The sequence below is a fragment of the Nerophis ophidion genome, linkage group LG04 (assembly GCF_033978795.1).
Source record: "Nerophis ophidion isolate RoL-2023_Sa linkage group LG04, RoL_Noph_v1.0, whole genome shotgun sequence".
In the NCBI taxonomy this organism is placed as follows: domain Eukaryota; kingdom Metazoa; phylum Chordata; class Actinopteri; order Syngnathiformes; family Syngnathidae; genus Nerophis; species Nerophis ophidion.
In genome coordinates this window covers 77,037,668-77,057,662 of record NC_084614.1, presented here as the reverse complement: position 1 = coordinate 77,057,662, position 19,995 = coordinate 77,037,668, and the positions used below count along the sequence as shown (strand labels likewise).

At 43.7% G+C, this 19,995-nt stretch overlaps 1 protein-coding gene across 1 annotated transcript; it reads left to right on the top strand.

Annotated features, from left to right (window-relative positions):
- The first annotated feature begins 1,827 nt into the window (after positions 1–1,827).
- Positions 1,828–18,915, top strand: LOC133550463 (class I histocompatibility antigen, F10 alpha chain-like). The gene is made up of 7 exons (XM_061896445.1): positions 1,828–1,873; positions 7,418–7,616; positions 15,412–15,704; positions 16,093–16,371; positions 17,306–17,614; positions 17,780–18,510; positions 18,622–18,915. The coding sequence occupies exons 1-6, from the start codon at positions 1,828–1,830 to the stop codon at positions 17,944–17,946; spliced, it is 1,293 nt and encodes a 430-aa protein (XP_061752429.1). The 3' UTR covers positions 17,947–18,510; positions 18,622–18,915.
- Positions 18,916–19,995: the final 1,080 nt, after the last annotated feature.

Below are 19,995 nucleotides of genomic sequence, written 5' to 3'. Positions count from 1 at the left end.
GACAGCGGTGTGTGCCTGGCTGCACCGCAGTGTATTGTGGGCCCCCCTCCACTAGGCGGCTGCCAGAAACCGTCCACACTTGCGGGAAGACATGCCTGCTCGTCGGCGTCCCCCGGTGCGAAAACCAGGGACGGGCGGGAGGAGGCCAGGAAGAGGGACGAAGACACGTCCCGCGCCGAGTCCCAGCAGGAGGACAAAAGTGACCTCACTGTGGGCTCCACTGGAGCTCTCGGCGGACCAAAAAAGAGAGCGGGAGCTGGCAAAAAGAGCAGCCGGGGAGCAGCCGCTGGAAGCTGCGTAGGAGCAGGGAGAAGCAGCTCAGCAGACGACGGGAAGGATGGCGGCGGCGGACGTGCCGGTCGGAGAGCCGCAGTCGGCGACGGAGCCGCAGGAGCCGCGAGACGTGAAGGAGGAGGCGGGCGCGCCGGTCGGTGAGCCGTAGCCGGCAGCGTTGCCGAGAGGAAGGATGGCGGCGGAGGACGCGCCGGTCGGAGAGCCGTAGCCGGTAGCGTTGCCGCGGGAGCCGCGAGGCATGCAGGAAGTGGCGGACGCGCCGGTCGGAGAGCCGAAGCCGGTGGCGTTGCCGCGGGGAGAGGGTCCGCGTCTGTAGGCTGGGACCGCACAAACCTGGCCTTCAAGTCCTCCAGGAATTGTGCGGTCCAGAACGTCGGCTGAGGATTGCCGACAGGGATTCTCGCGAGGACACTTTCTTCTGGCTCGATGATACTGTTGGGATGTCGCATGGCTGCAGTTGTGTGTCCCCGAGTATGCAAGAATCCAGGAGAGTTGCGTGGAGGTAAGATGAATTTAATACACAAAAGAAAATAACAAAAGCAAACATAAAGCAGTCGTGCAGATAGACGTTCTCAACATAATATTATCATCGAGCACTGAGGAGTGCTCGAGTGAAACATAAATAGACACGAGTGTGATTGACAGCAGGTGTGAACCGCTGCCAATCAACGAAAAGAGAAAAATAGTGCTCCGTGAATAAAAACAGGAAATACAACAAAATAAGAGCACTGAACCGGAAGTAAAATACAAAAACACAAAAAACTAACAGAAATGAAGTGACACATCGTTACACTTTTGCTCAGTGCCTGTGTTGCCCACATATGTGGTCCTCTCCAAGGTTTCTCATAGTCATCATGGTCGACGTCCCACTGGGGTGAGTTTTTCCTTGCCCTTATGTGGGCCCTACCGAGGATGTCGTTGTGGTTTGTGCGGCCCTTTGAGGCACTTGTGATTTAGGGCTATATAAATAAACATTGATTGGTGATTGATTGATTGAAAGGCCTACTGAAAGCCACTACTAGCGACCACGCAGTCTGATAGTTTATATATCAATGATGAAATATTAACATTGCAACACATGCCAGTTTACTAAATTGCAATTTTAAATTTCGCGCCAAAGTATCCTGCTGAAACGTCGCGGTACGATGACGCGTGTGTGACGTCACGCATTGTGGAGGACATTTTGTTCCAGCACCGTTCCTAGCTATAAGTCGTCTGTTTTCATCGCATGATTCCACAGTATTCCGGAGATCTGTGTTGCTGAATATTTAGCTATTTGTTCAATGAATAATGGAGACGTCAAAGAAGAAAGCTGTAGGTGGGAAGCGGTGTATTGCGGCCGCCTTTAGCAACACAAACACAGCCGGTGTTTCATTGTTTACATTCCCGAAGGATGACGTTGAAGCTTTACTATGGAACAGAGCGGTCAAGCGAACACGGCTGGATTGGACCACACACACAAAGTACTGTGTATTATGCAGCGGTCACTTTGAAAGATCCTGTTTCGGAGAGGGTCCCTTGCGAAGGGCAGAGATGGGCATCGCCACCATCCGTCGACTGGTGCGGGGCCGACCTTCAGGTTGTACAGTTACGACCATGTAATCTCACTAAAACCCTAGTAACACAATAAGCAGATAAGGGATTTTCCAGAATTATCTTAGTAAATTTGTCTAATAACATCTGAATCGCTCCCACTATATAGTCTTTTATTTTTTGTAGTCCTTCACTCTCACTTTCCTCATCCACGAATCTTTCATCCTCGCTCAAATTAATGGGGAAATTGCCGCCATCTCTGTCCGAATCGCTCTCGCTGCTGGTGGCCATGATTGTAAGCAATGTTCAGATGTGAGGAGCTCCACAACCCGTGATGTCTCGCGCACATCGTCTGCTACTTCCGGTACAGGCAAGGCTTTTTTATCAGCACCAAAAGTTGCTAACTTTATCGTCAATGTTCTCTACTAAATCCTTTCAGCAAAAATATGGCAATATCTGGAAATGATCAAGTATGACACATAGAATGGACCTGCTATCCCCATATAAGAAAATCTCATTTCAGTAGGCCTTTAATGTTAGTGCGGCCCGCAAGTTTTATATGAACGGCGCTTGACAGCGTTGTGTTATTCGGGTCCAAAATGGCTCTTTCAACGTTCTGGGTTGCCTACCCTGCGTTGGTGGAAAAGCGGCAAATGAGTGAAAGCGACAGAGACGTTGCCATGGAGACGGGGGTTTTCTTAGGTGCCTGGCTGCAGTCACACCACGACACCTGTCCGTCAGTAATAACAGTCCCCGATAACCTGGACCAATTCAAACCGTTATTTGCTTTTTTTTTTTCTTGTTTAGTTTGCATTGCCTCACACGATGAACACTACATATAAACACTCCGGGAGCCGTCACTTTTTTGCGCTCGCTATCCCGGTACTTTCCCGGCTATTATCCGCCGACCGCCGTGTTGCTGTAGGGAGGAAAAGCGGAGCGACGCACATTGCGGAAACAACATTATTCTCCGTGCGTGGGCTAAATACAAATATATTCCACAACCCCAAACATGTCTTTTTCAAAGCCTGCAGTGAAGAGAAGGGTTAGTGATGAGCAAAGACAATTCCAGGAAAAGTGGGAGATGCGATATTTCTTTGTTGAGCACAGGGGCACCCCGACGTGTCTTATTTGCACCCAGAAAGTTGCACAAGGGATACAATTTGAAACGTCATTATACAACTAGACATGCTGAGGAGTATGCAAAAAAAAAAATGTAAGAAATATTTTCTTGCGGCCCAGCCTCACTCAGACTCTGCATCCAGTGGCCCCCTGGTAAATTGAGTTTGAGACCCCAGGTCTAGAGTGTAGGCAGTGCTGTTAAGTTTCTCTGTGTGTGAATAAGTGGAGGAGGCGGAAACTTTGAGGCATGACGCAGCTGACTTGTTGATAAACTAGTTTGAGAAGAATGTTTTTGTTTTGCTCATAAGTGGATTGTACTTTTCAGTGGTGTAAATATTGACTATTGTGTGTGAAGTCCTACTAAAGGTGAACATTCAGTTTAAGAATTAGGCCATCAAGTTAAGATAAATGTAGTGATGGTTGGAAAAATATGGATCAAGGATACTTTATTAAGTTGAGTTCACTTTTATTTTTTTACTTCCCCTCCTGAGAGATTGGCACCTTCTTGTGGTTATTTTGAGCTTAGTCTTCAGGTGGCACACCCAAGTTGCACAGGTGTGAAGGTAGAGGCCTGACAAAGTGCAATCCTCGTCTCCAGGATGGAGTTGGACTCATAGGGCCTGATTTATTAAAGGTTTGCGTGTACTAAAAGACGTGCAAACCCGATAGCACACGCAGAGCTGATCTACTAAACCTGTGCAAAGTGGATTGTGTCTCTTAAGTGAGCAGAATAAGGCGTGCAATACATTTTGGGTCTCTGTCTTCATTAACATGCAAAATATATGCTGATCATTAAAACTCCCACAATACTGGGAGAAAATGCGAATATAATTATTTATCACGCCCAATATGATTTATCAACACTCACCGCTGTCGTGCCAGCACTATTTAGTTTTTATTTAGTAACTGGGCACACTGACAGTTCCACACACGGCTGCAGGATCAGTGCTTGTGCTCCACAGACACACATTTTAGAGATATAGTCTTTTCAGCAACATCATTTTATAGCTGCTAAAGGACTTAAGGGGCTAATTACAACCAATTTGATCGATGCGTTTTTGTGGCCTTTATTATTTTTTTAAATTATGTTCTTTTTTTCAATATACAAAACCCGAAATCAATGAAGTTGGCACGTTGTGTAAATGGTAAATAAAAACAGAAAACAGTGATTTGCAAACCTTTTTCAACCCATATTCAATTGAATAGACTGCAAAGACAAGATACTAAACATTCAAACTGGAAAACTTTATTTTTTGCAAGTATTAGCTCATTTGGAATTGCCTGCAACATGTTTGAAAAAAATGGCACAAGTGGCAAAAAAGACTGAGAAAGTTGAGGAATGCTCATCAAACACTTATTTGAAACATCCCACAGGTGAACAGGCTAATTGGGAACAGGTGGGTGCCATGATTGAGTATAAAAGCAGCTTCCATGACATTTTTGTTCATTCACAAACAAGGATGGGGCGAGGGTCACCACTTCATGAACAAATGTTTAAAAACAACATCTCTCAACGAGCTATTTCAAGGAATTTAGGGATTTCACCATCTGCGTTCCGTAATATAATCAAAAGGTTCAGAGAATCTGGGTAAATCCCTGCACGTAAGCAGCAAGGCTGAAAACCAACATTGAATCCCCTTGACCTTCGATCCCTCAGGCGGTACTGCATCAAAAAGTGGCATCAGTGTGTAAAGGTTATCACCACATGGGCTCAGGAACACTTCAGAAAACCACTGTCAGTAGCTACAGTTGGTTGCTACATCTGTAAGTGCAAGTTAAAACTGTACTATTCAAAGCGAAAGCCAGTTATCAACAACACCCAGAAATTCTGCAAGCGTTGCTAAACCCGAGCTCATCCAAGATGGACTGATGCAAAGTGTAAAAGAGTTGTGTGGTCTGACGAGTCCACATTTCAAATTGTTTTTTGGAAACTGTGGACGTTGTGTCCTCCAGATCAAAGAGGAAAAGAACCATGCGGATAGTTCTAGGCGCAAAGTTGAAAAGCCAGCATCTGTGATGGTGTGGGGGTGTATTAGTGCCCAAGGCATGGGTAACTTACACATCTATGAAGGCACCATTAATGCTGAAAGGTACATACAGGTTTTGGAGCAACATATGTTGCCATCCAAGCAACGTCATCATGCACGCCCCTGCTTATTTCAGCAAGACAATGCCAAGCCACGTGTTACAACAGTGTGGCTTCGTAGTAAAAGAGTGAGGGTACTGGACTGGCCTGCCTGTAGTCCAGACCTGTCTCCCATTGAAAATGTGTGGCACATTATGAAGCCTAAAATACCACAAACGAGATCCCGGACTGTTGAACAACTTAAGCTGTAAATCAAGCAAGAATGGGAAATAATTCCACCTGAAAAGTTTAAAAAATCAGTCTCCTCAGTTCCCAAACGTTTACTGAGTGTTGTTAAAAGGAAAGGCCATGTAACACAGTGGTAAAAAATGCACTTGTGCCAACTTTTTTTGCACTGTGTTGCTGGCATTAATTTCTAAGATGATGAATATTTGCCAAAAAAAATACGTTTCTCAGTTCGAACATTAAATATCTTGTATTTGTAGTCTATTCAATTGAATATGAGTTGAAAAGGATTTGCAAATCATTGTATTCTGTTTTTATTTTACGAATTACACTACGTGCCAACTTCACTGGTTTGGGGTTTTGGATATTAATTATGAAATGCTGTTCCTAGATTACATCCATGCTAATAATTAAAAACTGCAATGATGTATTTTACAGACAAAAAGTTACACACTTTATCCCATGCTTGTGCAACAGCAAACATCTGGGCCCCTGTAGAGGGGGTCCAGACTGAGGCCAAGGGGAAAAAAACTCATAGCCACAGCACACATAAATATGTGTGTAAGAAAGAATCGTCAAAGAACACAAAGGACATTAAAGACTTTAAAAGAGGAGAGCTGATGCAACCAGACGCAAAAGTAAAACAACAACAAAAAACAAACATATACACTCTGTGGTGTTCCACGCCAACGTCTGCTGTGGTGGGGGGAGTATGGCCGGAGACAGGAGCAGACCCAACAAAGCAACCAAGAGAGCCAAGTCCGCATGGATGAACGAGGATAGATAGAAGGATAGTACTTTATTGATTCCTTCAGTAGAGTTCCCTCGGGAAAATTAAAAATTCCAGCAGCAGTGTACAGAACTGAGGTCAAATTTAAAAAGTAAATCATAAATAAGAAGCGCATGTGTTATTGTTTTGCATCCCCTGTCATCCTCGTACAGGGGTGTCCAAAGTGTGGCCCGGGGGTAATTTTTTAACGGCCCTAAGCACATTCTAAAAATACGATTAAAAAAATAAAAAACAGAAAAAGTGCTATAAAAGAGCAAACAGGTGAAATGTGACAAGAAAATGTTGCAATGTTTACTCTAATAACACAAAGCTGCCATCTAGGCTGTTGTTTACTAAAAACAAAATAATAAATCAAAATCAGCGTCATTATGGATTATTGACCTATTCAAGGCTCCAACGACGTCACATTAAATATTCCACTTCGAGATGTTTTTGGGGGAAAATGTTGCATATTTTGTGTTTGCCATATTAAAAAAAAAATGTTTTTTCTTCTATAAAGCAGGGCCTATAAAAGAAAAAACATAAACACCAATAATATATATATATATATATATATATATATATATCCATCCATTTTCTACCGCTTATTCCCTTTCGGGGTCGCGGGGGGCGCTGGCGCCTATCTCAGCTACAATCGGGCGGAAGGCGGGGTACACCCTGGACAAGTCGCCACCTCATCGCAGGGCCAACACAAATAGACAGACAACATTCACACTCACATTCACATATATATATATATATATATATATATATATATATATATATATAAATATATATATATATATATATATATGTGAATGTGAGTATATATATATATATATATATATATATATATATATAAATATATATATATATATATAAACAAACAAAACCAGGAAGTGCAAAACGTGACTAAATGTCCAAAAACTAAACATTGCATGACCAAAACATAACTTACAGGTGTGACAGATACTTCGGCATGGAATTTAAAATTGCAATTTAGTAAACTAAAAAGGCCGTATTGGCATGTGTTGCAATGTTAATATTTCATCATTGATATATAAACTATCAGACCGCGTGGTCGCTAGTAGTAGGTTTCAGTAGGCCTTTAACACACACAAAAGCACCAATAATCAGTACCTTTGAGTACTGGTATTGATTGCCTGGTACCGGGAGTAAGATAGATGGACATTTTGGTGACGATATACGGTTTGGGTTCAGATGTTAACAGCACCCATCCGTAGTTGTAAATACAATTCTGCAAACTAACTGCAGAGGTCTTGAAAAAGAGGTCAACTTTGAAAAAAACGCTGACTCGCCGACACAATTAAGGCCCGCGCGGGCGCTCCCACGTGGTCCTTGTAACGAGGGCCTGCTGGAACACGCAGCTCCAGCCGGGGATCATTCCACTAATGCGCCTCCTCGTGTTGACGGCTTCAGCGCCACAAATCACCCGCCCGTTATCAGCGTGGTGCCAACGGTTAATCTCCCCGTCTGCGGCGGCCAACTACCGCGGGGTGACTCGACTTTTATTGTCGGGGAAGCGAAGAGCGTCGCGTTCTCCGGCTTCATTGCTGAGTCTGAACGGTGCAGGTTCGGCGCTTTTTTTTTTTTTTTTTTTTTTTTAAAGCTTCCCTGAAGTCATCCACCCGGCTGGCAACAACTCGCCGGCGATAACATTGCTGGCCGACAGCGAGGTGGGGGGAGGGTTGGCACCTCCATTAAAAAAAACAAAACAAAAAAAACACGCACGCACACAATAGAAAGCCACGGCAGAGCGTTAAAATGATATCAAAACATATCGCGATGGACATATAATATCAATAAAACATGCTTTCGATAAAACATTCTATAAAGTATTTGGCCAGCCATCCAAATGATGAGAATCAGGTGTCCTAATCACTTGGCCCGGTGTATCAAATCAAGCACTTAGGCATGGAGACTGTTTCTACAAACATTTGTGAAAGAATGGGCCGCTTTCAGTGATTTCCAGCGTGAAACTGTCATAGGACGCCACCTGTGCAACAAATCCAGTCGTGAAATTTCCTCGCTCCTAAATATTCCAAAGTCGACTTTATTACAAGAAAAGTGAAGGGTTTGGGAACAACAGCAACTCAACCACGTAAACTGACAAGAGACGTCAGCGGATGCTGAAGCGCATGGTGCAAAGACTTTATGCACAGTCAGTTGCTACAGAGCTCCAAACCTTTCAATTAGCCCAAGTACAGTACGCAGAGAGCTTCATGGAATGGGTTTCCATGGCCAGGCAGCTGCATCTAAGCCATAAATCACCAAGGCCAATGCAAAGCATTGGATGCAGTGGTGTATAGCATGTCGCCACTGGACTCTAGAGCAGTGGAGACTCCTTCTCTGGACTGATCCATCCATCTATCCATTTTCTGCCACCAATTCCCTTTTTGGGGTCGCTGGCGCCTATCTCAGCTACAATCGGGCGGAAGGCGGTGTACACCCTGGACAAGTCGCCACCTCATCGCAGTCTCCGGACTGATGAATCATGCTTTCCCATCTGGCAGTCTCACGGACCAGTCTGGGTTTGGAGGTTGCCAGGAGAACGCTACATTTCAGACTGCATTGGGCCGTATGTGAAATTTGGTGGAGGAGGAATTAAGGTGTGGGGTTGTTTTTCAGGAGTTGGCCCCTTTGTTACAGTGAAATGAACGTTGACTGCTCCAGGATAGCAAAACATTTTGGACAATTCCATGGGATGGTACTTCAAGTTCATATGTGAGTAAAGGCAGGTGGCCAAATACTTTTGGCAATAGTATATATATATATATATATATATATATATATATATATATATATATATATATATATATATATATATATATATATATATATATATATATATATATACATATATATATATATATATATATATATATATATATATACACACACACAGTCGAGAAAATAAGTGTTTGAACACCCTGCTATTTTGCAAGTTCTCCCACTTAGAAGTCACGGAGGGGTCTTAAATTTTCACGGTAGGTACATATCCACTGTATGAGAGAGAACCTAAAACGAAAAATCCAGAAATCACAATCTATGAATTTCTAACAATTTATATGTTTGATACAGCTGAAAATAAGTATTTGAACACCTGTCTATCAGCTAGAATTCTGACCCTCAAAGACCTGTTAGTCCGCCTTTAAAAGTCCTCCTCCACTCCACTGTATGATCCTGAATCAGGTGCACCTGTGTGAGGTCGTTAGCTGCATAAAGACACCTGTCCACCCCATACAATCAGTAAGACCCAAACATTCAGCATGGCTAAGACCAAAGAGCTGTCCAAAGACACCAGAGACAAAATGGTACAACTCCACAAGGATGGAAAGGGCTCTGGAGAAATTGCCAAACAGTTTGGTGAAAAAAGGTCCACTGTTGGAGCAATCATTAGAAAATGGAAGAAACTAAACATGACGGTCAATCTCAATCGGAGTGGAACCCCTTGCAAGATATCACCTGGTGGGGTCTCAATGATGCTAAGAAAGGTGAGGAATCAGCCCAGGACTACACGGCAGGACTTGGTCAATGACCTGAAAAGAGCTGGGACCACTGTTTCCATGGTGACTGTTGGTAATACACTAAAACGTCATGGTTTAAAATCATGCCTGGCACGGAAGGTTCCCCTGCTTAAACCAGCACATGTTAAGGCCCGTCTTAAGTTTGCCAAAGACCATTTTGGATGATCCAGAGGAGTCATGGGAGAAAGTTTTGTGGACAGATGAGACCAAAATTGACCTTTTTGGTCATAATTCCACTATGTGTGTTTGGAGGAAGAAGAATGATGCGTACCATCCCAAGAACACCATCCCTACTGTGAAGCATGGGGGTGGTAGCATCATGCTTTGGGGGTGTTTTTCTGCTCATGGGACAGGACGACTGTACTGTATTAAGGAGCGGATGACTGCAGCCACGTATTGTGAGATTTTGGCCAAAAACCTCCTTCACTCAGTCAGATCATTGAAGATGAGTCGTGGCTGGATCTTCCAACATAACAAGGACCCACAGCACACAGCCAGGAAAACCAAAAAAGTGGCTTCGTAAGAACCATATCAAGGTTCTGGAGTGGCCTAGCCAGTCTCCATACCTAAATCTAATTGAAAATCTTTGGAGGGAGCTGAAAGTCTGTGTTACTCAGCGACAGCCCAGAAACCTGACTAATCTAGAGAAGATCTGTGTGGAGGAGTGGGCCGAAATCCCTCCTGCAGTCTGTACAAACCTGGTGAAGAACTGCAGGAAACGTTTGTCCTCTGTAATTGCAAACAAAGGCTACTCTACCAAATATTAAAGTTGGTGTTCATGTACTTATTTCCAGCTTTATCACACAAATAAATTGTTAAAAAATCATTGATTGTGATTTCTGGATTTTTCTTTTTAGGTTCTCTCTCATACAGTGGACATGCACCTATTATGAACATTTCAGACCCCTCCATGATTTCTAAGTGGGAGAACTTGCAAAATAGCAGGGTGTTCAAATACTTATTTTCTTCACTGTATATATATATATATATATATATATATATATATATATATATATATATATATATATATATGCATGGGAGTTTGGCCAACCAGTCTACATGTGCTTTGTGGACTTGGAGAAGGCATTCGACCGTGTCCCTCGGGAAGTCCTGTGGGGAGTGCTCAGAGAGTACGGGGTATCGGACTGTCTTATTGTGGCGGTCCGCTCCCTGTACGATCAGTGCCAGAGTTTGGTCCGCATTGCCGGCAGTAAGTCGAACACATTCCCAGTGTGAGTTGGACTCCGCCAAGGCTGTCCTTTGTCACCGATTCTGTTCTTAACTTTTAAGGACAGAATTTCTAGGCGCAGTCAAGGCGTTGAGGTGATCCGGTTTGGTGACCGCAGGATTAGGTCTCTGCTTTTTGGAGATGATGTGGTCCTGATGGCTTCATCTGACCGGGATCTTCAGCTATCACTGGATCGGTTTGCAGCCGAGTGTCAAGCGACCAGAATGAGAATCAGCACCTCCAAGTCCGAGTCCGTGGTTCTCGCCCGGAAAAGGGTGGAATGCCATCTCCGGGTTGGGGAGGAGACCCTGCTCCAAGTGGAGGAGTTCAAGTACCTAGGAGTCTTGTTCACGAGTGAGGGAAGAGTGGATCGTGGGATCGACAGGCGGATCAGTGCGGCGTCTTCAGTAATGCGGACGTTGTACCGATCCGTTGTGGTGAAGAAGGAGCTGAGCCAGAAGGCAAAGCTCTCAATTTACCGGTCGATCTACGTTCCCATCCTCACCAATGGTCATGATCTTTGGGTCATGACCGAAAGGATAAGATCACGGGTACAAGCGGCCAAAATTAGTTTCTTCCGCCGTGTGGCGGGGCTCTCCCTTAGAGATAGGGTGAGAAGCTCTGCCATCCGGGAGGAACTCAAAGTAAAGCCGCTGCTCCTTCACATCAAGAGGAGCCAGATGAGGATGTTCGGGCATCTGGTCAGGATGCCACCTGAACGCCTCCCTAGGGAGGTGTTTAGGGCACGTCCAACTGGTAGGAGGCCACGGGGAAGACCCAGGACACGTTGGGAAGACTATGTCTTCCGTCTGGCCTGGGAACGCCTCGGGATCCTCGTCTGGCTCTCGGGAAGAGCTAGACGAAAGTGGCCGGGGAGAGGGAAGTCTGGGTTTCCCTGCTTAGGCTGTTGCCCCCGCGACCCGACCTCGGATAAGTGGAAAAAGATGGATGGTAGATGGATATATATATATATATATATATATATATATATATATATAATTGACGGATGTATCTTAAGTTGATCTGAAGACAATTGTGTTTAAAGTAAACAGTAAAAAAATATATTTTCTAAATTTTATTTCTAATGAGTAGGACACTTTTGGATCCACAATGATTTTAGTAGGATTTTTTTTGATGTCATTGCTAAAAAAATAATAATAAATTCAAATCAATGTTTAATTTACTCCATCACCCGAAACATAAAGCTTAGCAAACCAGCCACAATTAAGTGTATTCCCGGGGGCAGAGCACCTGACATTGAAGCTAATCTTAGGGAGCTGACTCGCAACAGGCCTAGTAAACACGTACGAATGGCTAACCGCACCACTAGTTATGCGAACATAGTTGTACACGTTGGCTCCAATGACGTTAGGATGAGACAATCAGAGATTACAAAGAGAAACATAACCAGGGCTTGTAATCTCGCTAGAAAGATGTCCAGGCATCGAGTAATTGTCTCTGGCCCCCTGCCTGGGAGAGGCAATGATGAGAGATATAGCAGATTAGTCTCTCTTAACAAGTGGCTGGATAGCTTCTGTAGACAACAGGGATTTACGTTTATTGATAATTGGCCCTCTTTCTGGGGCAAACCTGGCTTGCTGAGGAGAGACGGCCTTCACCCTAACCAGAAAGGCGCTATCCTCTAATCTCGGAACATAGATTTCGCATTGAGCCACATTTGACTAACTGCACTAGTGCAAGCCCGGTCACAGGCAATTACAGAGCCTGCTAGACTGGGTATGGAGTCAGTTAAGTTAGAACTAGCCAGCGCCAGGCTGGATAAACCCTGTACACATAGCAATTTTCTTAGAATAATACACAACTCACATAATGGTTTTTCTGCTATGACTATGACTACGTCAGAGTTAGACATGCGTTCTACTGAGGTGGCAAATTATGATGCGTTCAGTTTATCGCAGCACCAAGTAGACAATCTGAAAATTCCCGTCATATCAATTCCTAGATATGGTCGTAATTATTTTAGATGCACTGCGCATAATAAACGCAACATTATTAATATTGCTACTACGGATAACTTTATCAACAACTCCTTAAAACAGCCCACTACCTATAATATTGGGTTTTCTAAACATCAGATCATTGTCTCCCAAAACGTTATTAGTTAATGAGGGTCATCCCCTCCCTTGTGGAGGGGGTCCGGTCCGATGACCATGGATGAAATACTGGCTGTCCAGAGTCGAGACCCAGGATGGACCGCTCACCTGTGTATCGGTTGGGGACATCTCTACGCTGCTGATCCGCCTCGCTTGGGATGGTTTCCTGTGGACGGGACTCTCGCTGCAGTCTCGGATCCGCTTTGAACTGAACTCCCGCGGCTGTGTTGGAGCCACTATGGATTGAACTTTCACAGTATCATGTTAGACCCGCTCGACATCCATTGCTTTTGGTCCCCTAGAGGGGAGGCGGGAGGGGTTGCCCACATTTGAGGTCCTCTCCAAGGTTTCTCATAGTCATCATTGTCACTGGCGTCCCACTGGGTGTGAGTTTTCCTTGCTCTTATGTGGGTTCTTCCGAGGATGTCGTAGTCGTAGTGGTTTGTACAGCCCTTTGAGACATTTGTGATTTAGGGCTATATAAATAAACATTGATTGATTGATTGATGCGTTGAAATTTTTAAGCCTCCAATTATTATATACTCTCAAATATTCCACTTTAATATTCTATTGGGGGAAACTATTGCATATTTTGTGTTTTTTCCATAACAAAACAGGGTTTTCTTTGACAAAAAGGGCATACAACTTAAATCTTTGAAATCGTTATATTGACAGATAGACCTAATGTTGATCTACAGATTTAAACCTGGAATAATAATAATACAAAATAATGACACATTTTAAATATATTTTTGACCAAAATCCTTTGGGGTCCCTGGGATGAAGCCTGAGTGGAGGCCTAAATGTATATTTTTATACACATATTGAATATGTTATATAGCAAAGTAAAAGTTGTGTTTCTTATCTAAGTAAATGTAACTCGTTACTACTCACCTACGTGGATAAGTGTGTTCACCTTTGACAGGTACGACAAAATAAAAATAAAAATAAAAATGATCACCATCGAGTTTAATGTTTGGCTTTACCGTGTCTACTTTTACTTTCACTTTCTTTGATATTCTGCCAGCAGAAGCGTCTGCCTCACACTTTTCCCCCACGTTCAGCACTTTGGCCACAGCGAGTCCATCTCATGAAGGCTTTCTGCTGACTTTTTTACTCAGGATGAAACTTCCTGATGCAACCCTGGCCGGGAATCGAACCCATGCGAGGCAGATGCGTGTCCCGTTACCCCAGCAGGGACGCCTCACGCTTGGGAGACATAACGGAGGTGAAAGTTAAGACGTGAAATAAAAAGAAGTGAGGATGTCCTGCGGTGTAGCGACTTTATGTCTATCAATCATTATTTGTATTGATGCTTTCTTGAGAGGACTACAATACGATCACTGATCGGATGTTCCAGCCCTGTCATTACTTTTAACTCTCAATCTCACCTTCATTCCTCTTTCTTTCTTTTCTTTCCAAGTTTGGCGGCCAACTTGACACACCTTTTTGTTGTCAAGTCACGTGATTTCCCAGAAAAGCCACACAAGCATTTACCTGACGTGGCCACAAGGGGCGCTCTCTAGTGAGTCCAGTAGAAGACTGCTTGTCAGTTGACTGCTGCCACTTTTCTGTGCAGAATAGCGTTTCGTTTTCTCTCCTCACTGTGACGTCACAGAATGCTGACTCCTCATTGGCTCGGGTGGAGTATTATAAAAAGAGCCTCGCCAGTTCCTGGTTCATTTTTCCTGTTTGCGAGTCAAGCGAGTGTTCGTCACTTTTGTCTTTCTCTGCGGGATTAAAAGTGGCAAACATCTTTTTGTTTCGCGCTGACATCATGAACTTGTTTTTATTCTTTCTTCTGGTCGTGCAAATGCACAGCGTGACGCCTGGTAAGTCCTTTTTATAAGTTTATTAATTGTTACTCATAAATCCTGTCCGTGCCTTCACTTATTTGACATCTTAAAGTTTCTGTTACTTATTAATTAATTAATTGTTGTATTATCTAAGACCTTTATTACTCAATCCTGGTTCTTTTTGAACATATTTTATTGTTTTCCCTTTTTCCTACTAAAAATTAAAAATGTTCCAATAAGGTTACAGAAGCAGATAAATCCGTTTAGGCTCTTTATTTGTTTTCACTTTAGTTTTTCTTGTTCAAAGACTTATTTTTTCCAAGGCTTGTAAGAACGAACACAAATCTTCAAACACGGAAGTGTCAGAAACTAATCAAGTGTAGTAACATCACCCCGCCACAAGATGTCAGTAAGAGTCGACATCAAATGGGCAGAACAGGTTGTGTTCAACTCTGTTGTACTTTTTATTCAGCCTCCATTGTAGAAAATATGTTTATTTTCAAAATGTTCAAACCGTCAACAGATGTTAGTAATATTATTAATGTGTTGTATTTGTCATAGAACATGTGAGTCTTGACTGTGATATCTAGCAGTGTTTGATGTTCACTTTAAGACCCGACTGAAGACGGAAGGAGCTAAAATATTCACAGTGCAAGATTGTTGAACATGAAACAAAATAATAAATAATAAAAAGTCATCCTGTTGTTGTTTTCTTCTTTCAGTGATTCACACGCTGCAGTATTTCTACACTGCGTCCTCTCAAGTTCCAAACTTCCCAGAGTATGTGAGTGTTGGTTATGTTGATGGAGTTCAGATTTCTCACTATGACAGCAACAGCAGGAAAGCAGAAGCCAAACAGGACTGGATGAACAAAATCACAGCAGAGGATCCAAAATACTGGCAGAGAGAAACAGAGATCAGTGTTGGTAATGAGTTGATTGGCAAACACAACCTTGAAGTTCTTAAGAAGCGTTTCAACCAAACTGGAGGTTTGTTTATGTTGAACTTTCTACTACTTAAATGTATTTGATGTACTCTTTTTATACTGTAGTAAACACACATTACTGCACTGATACTTGTCTCTGTCCATCCCATAATAACCTACACTAATACTGTGTGTGTGTGCGTGTGTGTGTGTGTGTGTGTGTGTGTGTGTGTGTGTGTGTGTGTGTGTGTGTGTGTGTGTGTCACTCTGCTTTACAACACTGTGTGTGTGTGTGTGTGTGTGTGTGTGTGTGTGTGTGTGTGTGTGTGTGTGTGTGTGTGTGTGTGTGTGTGTGTGTGTGTGTGTGTGTGTGTGTGTGTGTGTGTGTGTGTGTGTGTGTGTGTGTGTGTGTGTGTGTGTCACTCTGCTTTACAACACTGTGTGTGTCTCAGGTGTTCACATTCTCCAGTGGATGTCTGGATGTGAATGGAATGATGAGACTGATGAAGTTAAAGGTTGGTATCAGAGAGGTTATGATGGAGAAGATTTCATATCGTTGGACATGAAGACATGGACATTTACTGCAGCAAAACAACAAGCTTTCCCCGACAAACTCAAGTGGGACCAGAACAAACATCTACTAGAATACAATAAGTTTTACTACACTGAGGAATGTCCTTCTTACTTGAAGAAGTATGTGAACAATGGGAAGGAGGTCCTAATGAGAACAGGTAGAAACACAACATGTACTTTCACCTTTTAACTTGTTAGCACTCCCCCTATAGGAACATTACTGACATTACACCCTGTCTCTTTATACTCTTCTCTCTTTCTCTCACCTTCTCTCCATCTTTACCTCCATCCTCACCTTCTCTCCATCTTTACCTCCGTTGTCACCTTCTCTCCATCTTTATCTCCACTCTAACCTTCTCTCCATCTTTATCTCATTCTCTTCTTCTTTCCATCTTTACCTCCATCATCACCTTTTCTCCATCTTTACCTCCACTCTATCCTTCTCTCCATCTTTACCTCCATCCACACGTTCTCTCCATCTTTACCTCCAATCCAACCTTCTCTCCATCTTAACATCCTTCTCTCCTTCCTTCCATCTTTACCTCCATCCTCACATTCTCTGCATCTTAACCTGTGTTCTCGTCTTCTCTCCATCTTTACCTCCATCTACACTTTCTCTCCATCTTTATCTCATTCTCTACTTCTCTCCACCTTTACCTCTGTTCTCTCCTTTTCCCTCCATCTTTACCTCCATCCTCACGTTCTCTCCATCTTTACCTCTGTTCTCCCCTTCTCTCCATCTTTACTTTCATCCACACCTTCTCTCCATCTTTACCTTCATCCAAACCTCTCTATTTGTACCTCCATTCTCTCTATCTTTATTTCCATCCTCATCTTCTCTCCATCTTTACCTCCCTCGACACCTTCTCTCCATCTTTACCTCTGTTCTCATCTTCTCTCCATCTTTACTTCTGTTCTCATCTTCTCTCCATCCTTACCTCCATCCACACCTTCTTTCCATCCACACCTTCTCTCCATCTTTACCTCCATCCCCACCTTCTCTCCATCTTTACCTCCATCCACACCTTCTCTCCATCCACACCTTCTCCCCACGTTGTCCTGTGTTCACACGTGACATCACTTCCTGTGCAGAGCTTCCAGAGGTGTTCCTGCTCCAGAAGACGCCGTCCTCTCCGGTCAGCTGCATGGCGACAGGTTTCTACCCCGACGGTGCCGACCTGTTTTGGAGGAAAGACGGCGAGCAGATCTTCGAGGATGTGGAGCACGGAGAGATACTCCCCAACCACGACGGAACCTTCCAGATGTCGGTGGCGCTGAAAGTGGAGGTGACGGCCGACGTGGAGGGCAAGTACGAATGTGTGTTTCAGCTGTCAGGCGTCAAGGAGGACTTGGTCACCAAGCTGGAGAGAAGAAGCATCCTGAGCAACGCAAGCCATGAAGGTGAGAAAGACACATTTAGTTGGAGATGTTTCCCATCACAAGTCCACCTGTCACCATTATTGATCCATGTCACCATGACAACGCTTGACGTCTGCATGCAAAGTAGTCATGAAGGTTTCCTCTTCATGCTTTGTCACTCCACTTGTGCTTTTTTGCTCTCCACAGACAACTTGAGCGTCGCCCTCGCTGCCACGGCGGCGGTCCTCGCTGTGGCGGCCATCATCATCATCATCATCATCATGGTCATGGTCAGGCGTCACAGAAACAGACAAGGTGAGGGACGCCAATGTCCTCTGTCTTCTTCTTCTCGGTGCACTCGGTCCAGGCCGTGAGTTGATGCTTTCATCCGGGCTGCAAAGGTGCGGCCATCTTTTAGTTGCCTTCCAGCCAAACACTCAAAGATCCACAGAGACAGAGCGCACACTCTCACGTAGAAACACGGCGTGACGTGAGGGGAAAAGTCCACTTCACCTTGTTTCTCTTTCATTTCAGCCCAGTACGATCCAGCTGGTAAGTAAAACATCTTTTCTTTGAGCCGCAAGAAACAAAGCCGTGGTGAAGCTTCACTCACATGGAGGTCTGATGTGGACCTTTGTTACAAGTTTAGCCGGAAAAGCCCAACTGGAGCTGACTCCTTCACAATAAAAGTCCCTCCTGTGAGCACACGCAATACAAAGTCTGGCATATCTCACTTTTGACAGGAGTCCTCATGATGAGGATCAGCCAAATGAGACATCAAGTGTGCTGACTCGTCATGTTTCCAAGTCACACCTCAAAGATCTGATGTGAGTGACGAGGCACCTTCTGGATGTTCTTCCTTCACCGTTTGCGTTTGTCCCGCAGCTCGCCACGGCGGCGTGGAGCTCGACGAGAACGTGCAGGCGGCTGAAGGCTGAGTAAGCTCACATGGACTGTCTGCACCTCCAAATGTTCTTGTGTGAAGATGATGTTCAACTTGGATTCACCTGCTTCTGTCGGGAATGTGCTGAGTGGTCTTCTTCCTCCAGGATGCTTTGTGCACTGGAACACAGGGAGATGTCTCCATCGCTGAGGGACGTCATCACACTCGGAGATGAGATGGAGATGTGCTTTGTTCTTCGTCCGACTGCTCCTCACGCTATTCCATGTATTCTTCTTTGGCCGTTAAAAGACTTTCAAGATCAAACGTTGGTGGCTGTAAAATCGCACGTTTCATGGCCTTGACGTCATGACGAGGATTTCTTCTTTTCTTTCAATGGCCGCTGCTTATGATCAATATCACATTGTGTCACATCTCTGTCAATAAATCCATTTTTTCTCCACTCGCCTCGCACTGCTTTCTTGGGGACCAGGAAGAGTCTCAGTCATAAAAATGGTAGAAGCAGGTCATTTTTGTTTATGTTTGTATTTTTTCACTCAACACTTAAATCCCTTGATCAATATAGGTTTATCCGTCCTTATCAGTCTTTTTTTTTCATAATTTACGCCATTTTTGTCAAAACCTTGTTTTATTATGGCAAAACCACAAAATAATATTTTTTACTCAACTTAATTGCAATCTTAAATATGTCAATAATTCATAACATCATCGATTTTAATTCATAATTTTTTTTGAGCAATGACAATTAAAACTTGTCCCACTGAAATTATTAGGATCCAAACGGGCCCCACTCATAAAAATAAGTCAAACATTATTTTTTATTTTCAACACTTAAGTCCCTCGATAAACTTCAGATCCATCCCTCGTTTCTGTGACGACCTGTCACGTCAGGTGTCACGCGGTCTGTTTGCGTTTGTGTTTATCTCCTAGTCGGCGCTCTTATTTTGGTCCCACTTCCTGTTTGTCTCCCTGAGCCCTTTTCCCTCCTCACCTGTCGCTGATTGGCAGCCTGGCCACACCTGGTCATGGGGTGAGGGTGATGGGTCAAATGCAGAGGAAAATCTCACCACACCTAGTGTGTGTGTGACAATCATTGGTACTTTTACTTTAATCAACTGGCTTCTATTTATGCCTGCCTCGCCCTCCAGTCAGGGCTCAAGGATTGTTTTTTGAAACGTTACTTTGGTTTTTCTGTATGCTGCTTATGCTTCTGTGCACTTCCCTGCTGCACCGCCTTGTGCTCCCTGTGGGAATTAAAAGACTCTCAGCCGCACGTCGTCCTCCTGTCTCCTGCATCTTGGGGTCACAACTAGAGCAGCCATGCAAGTGCGTGACAGCTTCTTCATTTCTGTTTTTTTTTTTTTTTTTTTGCCCTATTAGTCAAAAACCCTTTTTTTTGTAGGATAAACACAAAATATCCTATAAAAATACTCTTTAGTCAAATTTTGTATGTGACGTAATTGGAGCCATGACTAGTTTAAATAATTTGTAACAACATTGAGTTTGATTCATTATTATTTTT

Coding starts and splice junctions, on each gene's coding strand:
- LOC133550463 (XM_061896445.1), top strand. CDS start 1,828: ATGGGCATCGCCACCATCCGTCGACTGGTGCGGGGCCGACCTTCAG. Junction 1,874..7,417: donor GGTGCGGGGCCGACCTTCAG/GTTGTACAGTTA, acceptor TGGAACACGCAG/CTCCAGCCGGGGATCATTCC. Junction 17,615..17,779: donor GAGCAACGCAAGCCATGAAG/GTGAGAAAGACA, acceptor TGCTCTCCACAG/ACAACTTGAGCGTCGCCCTC.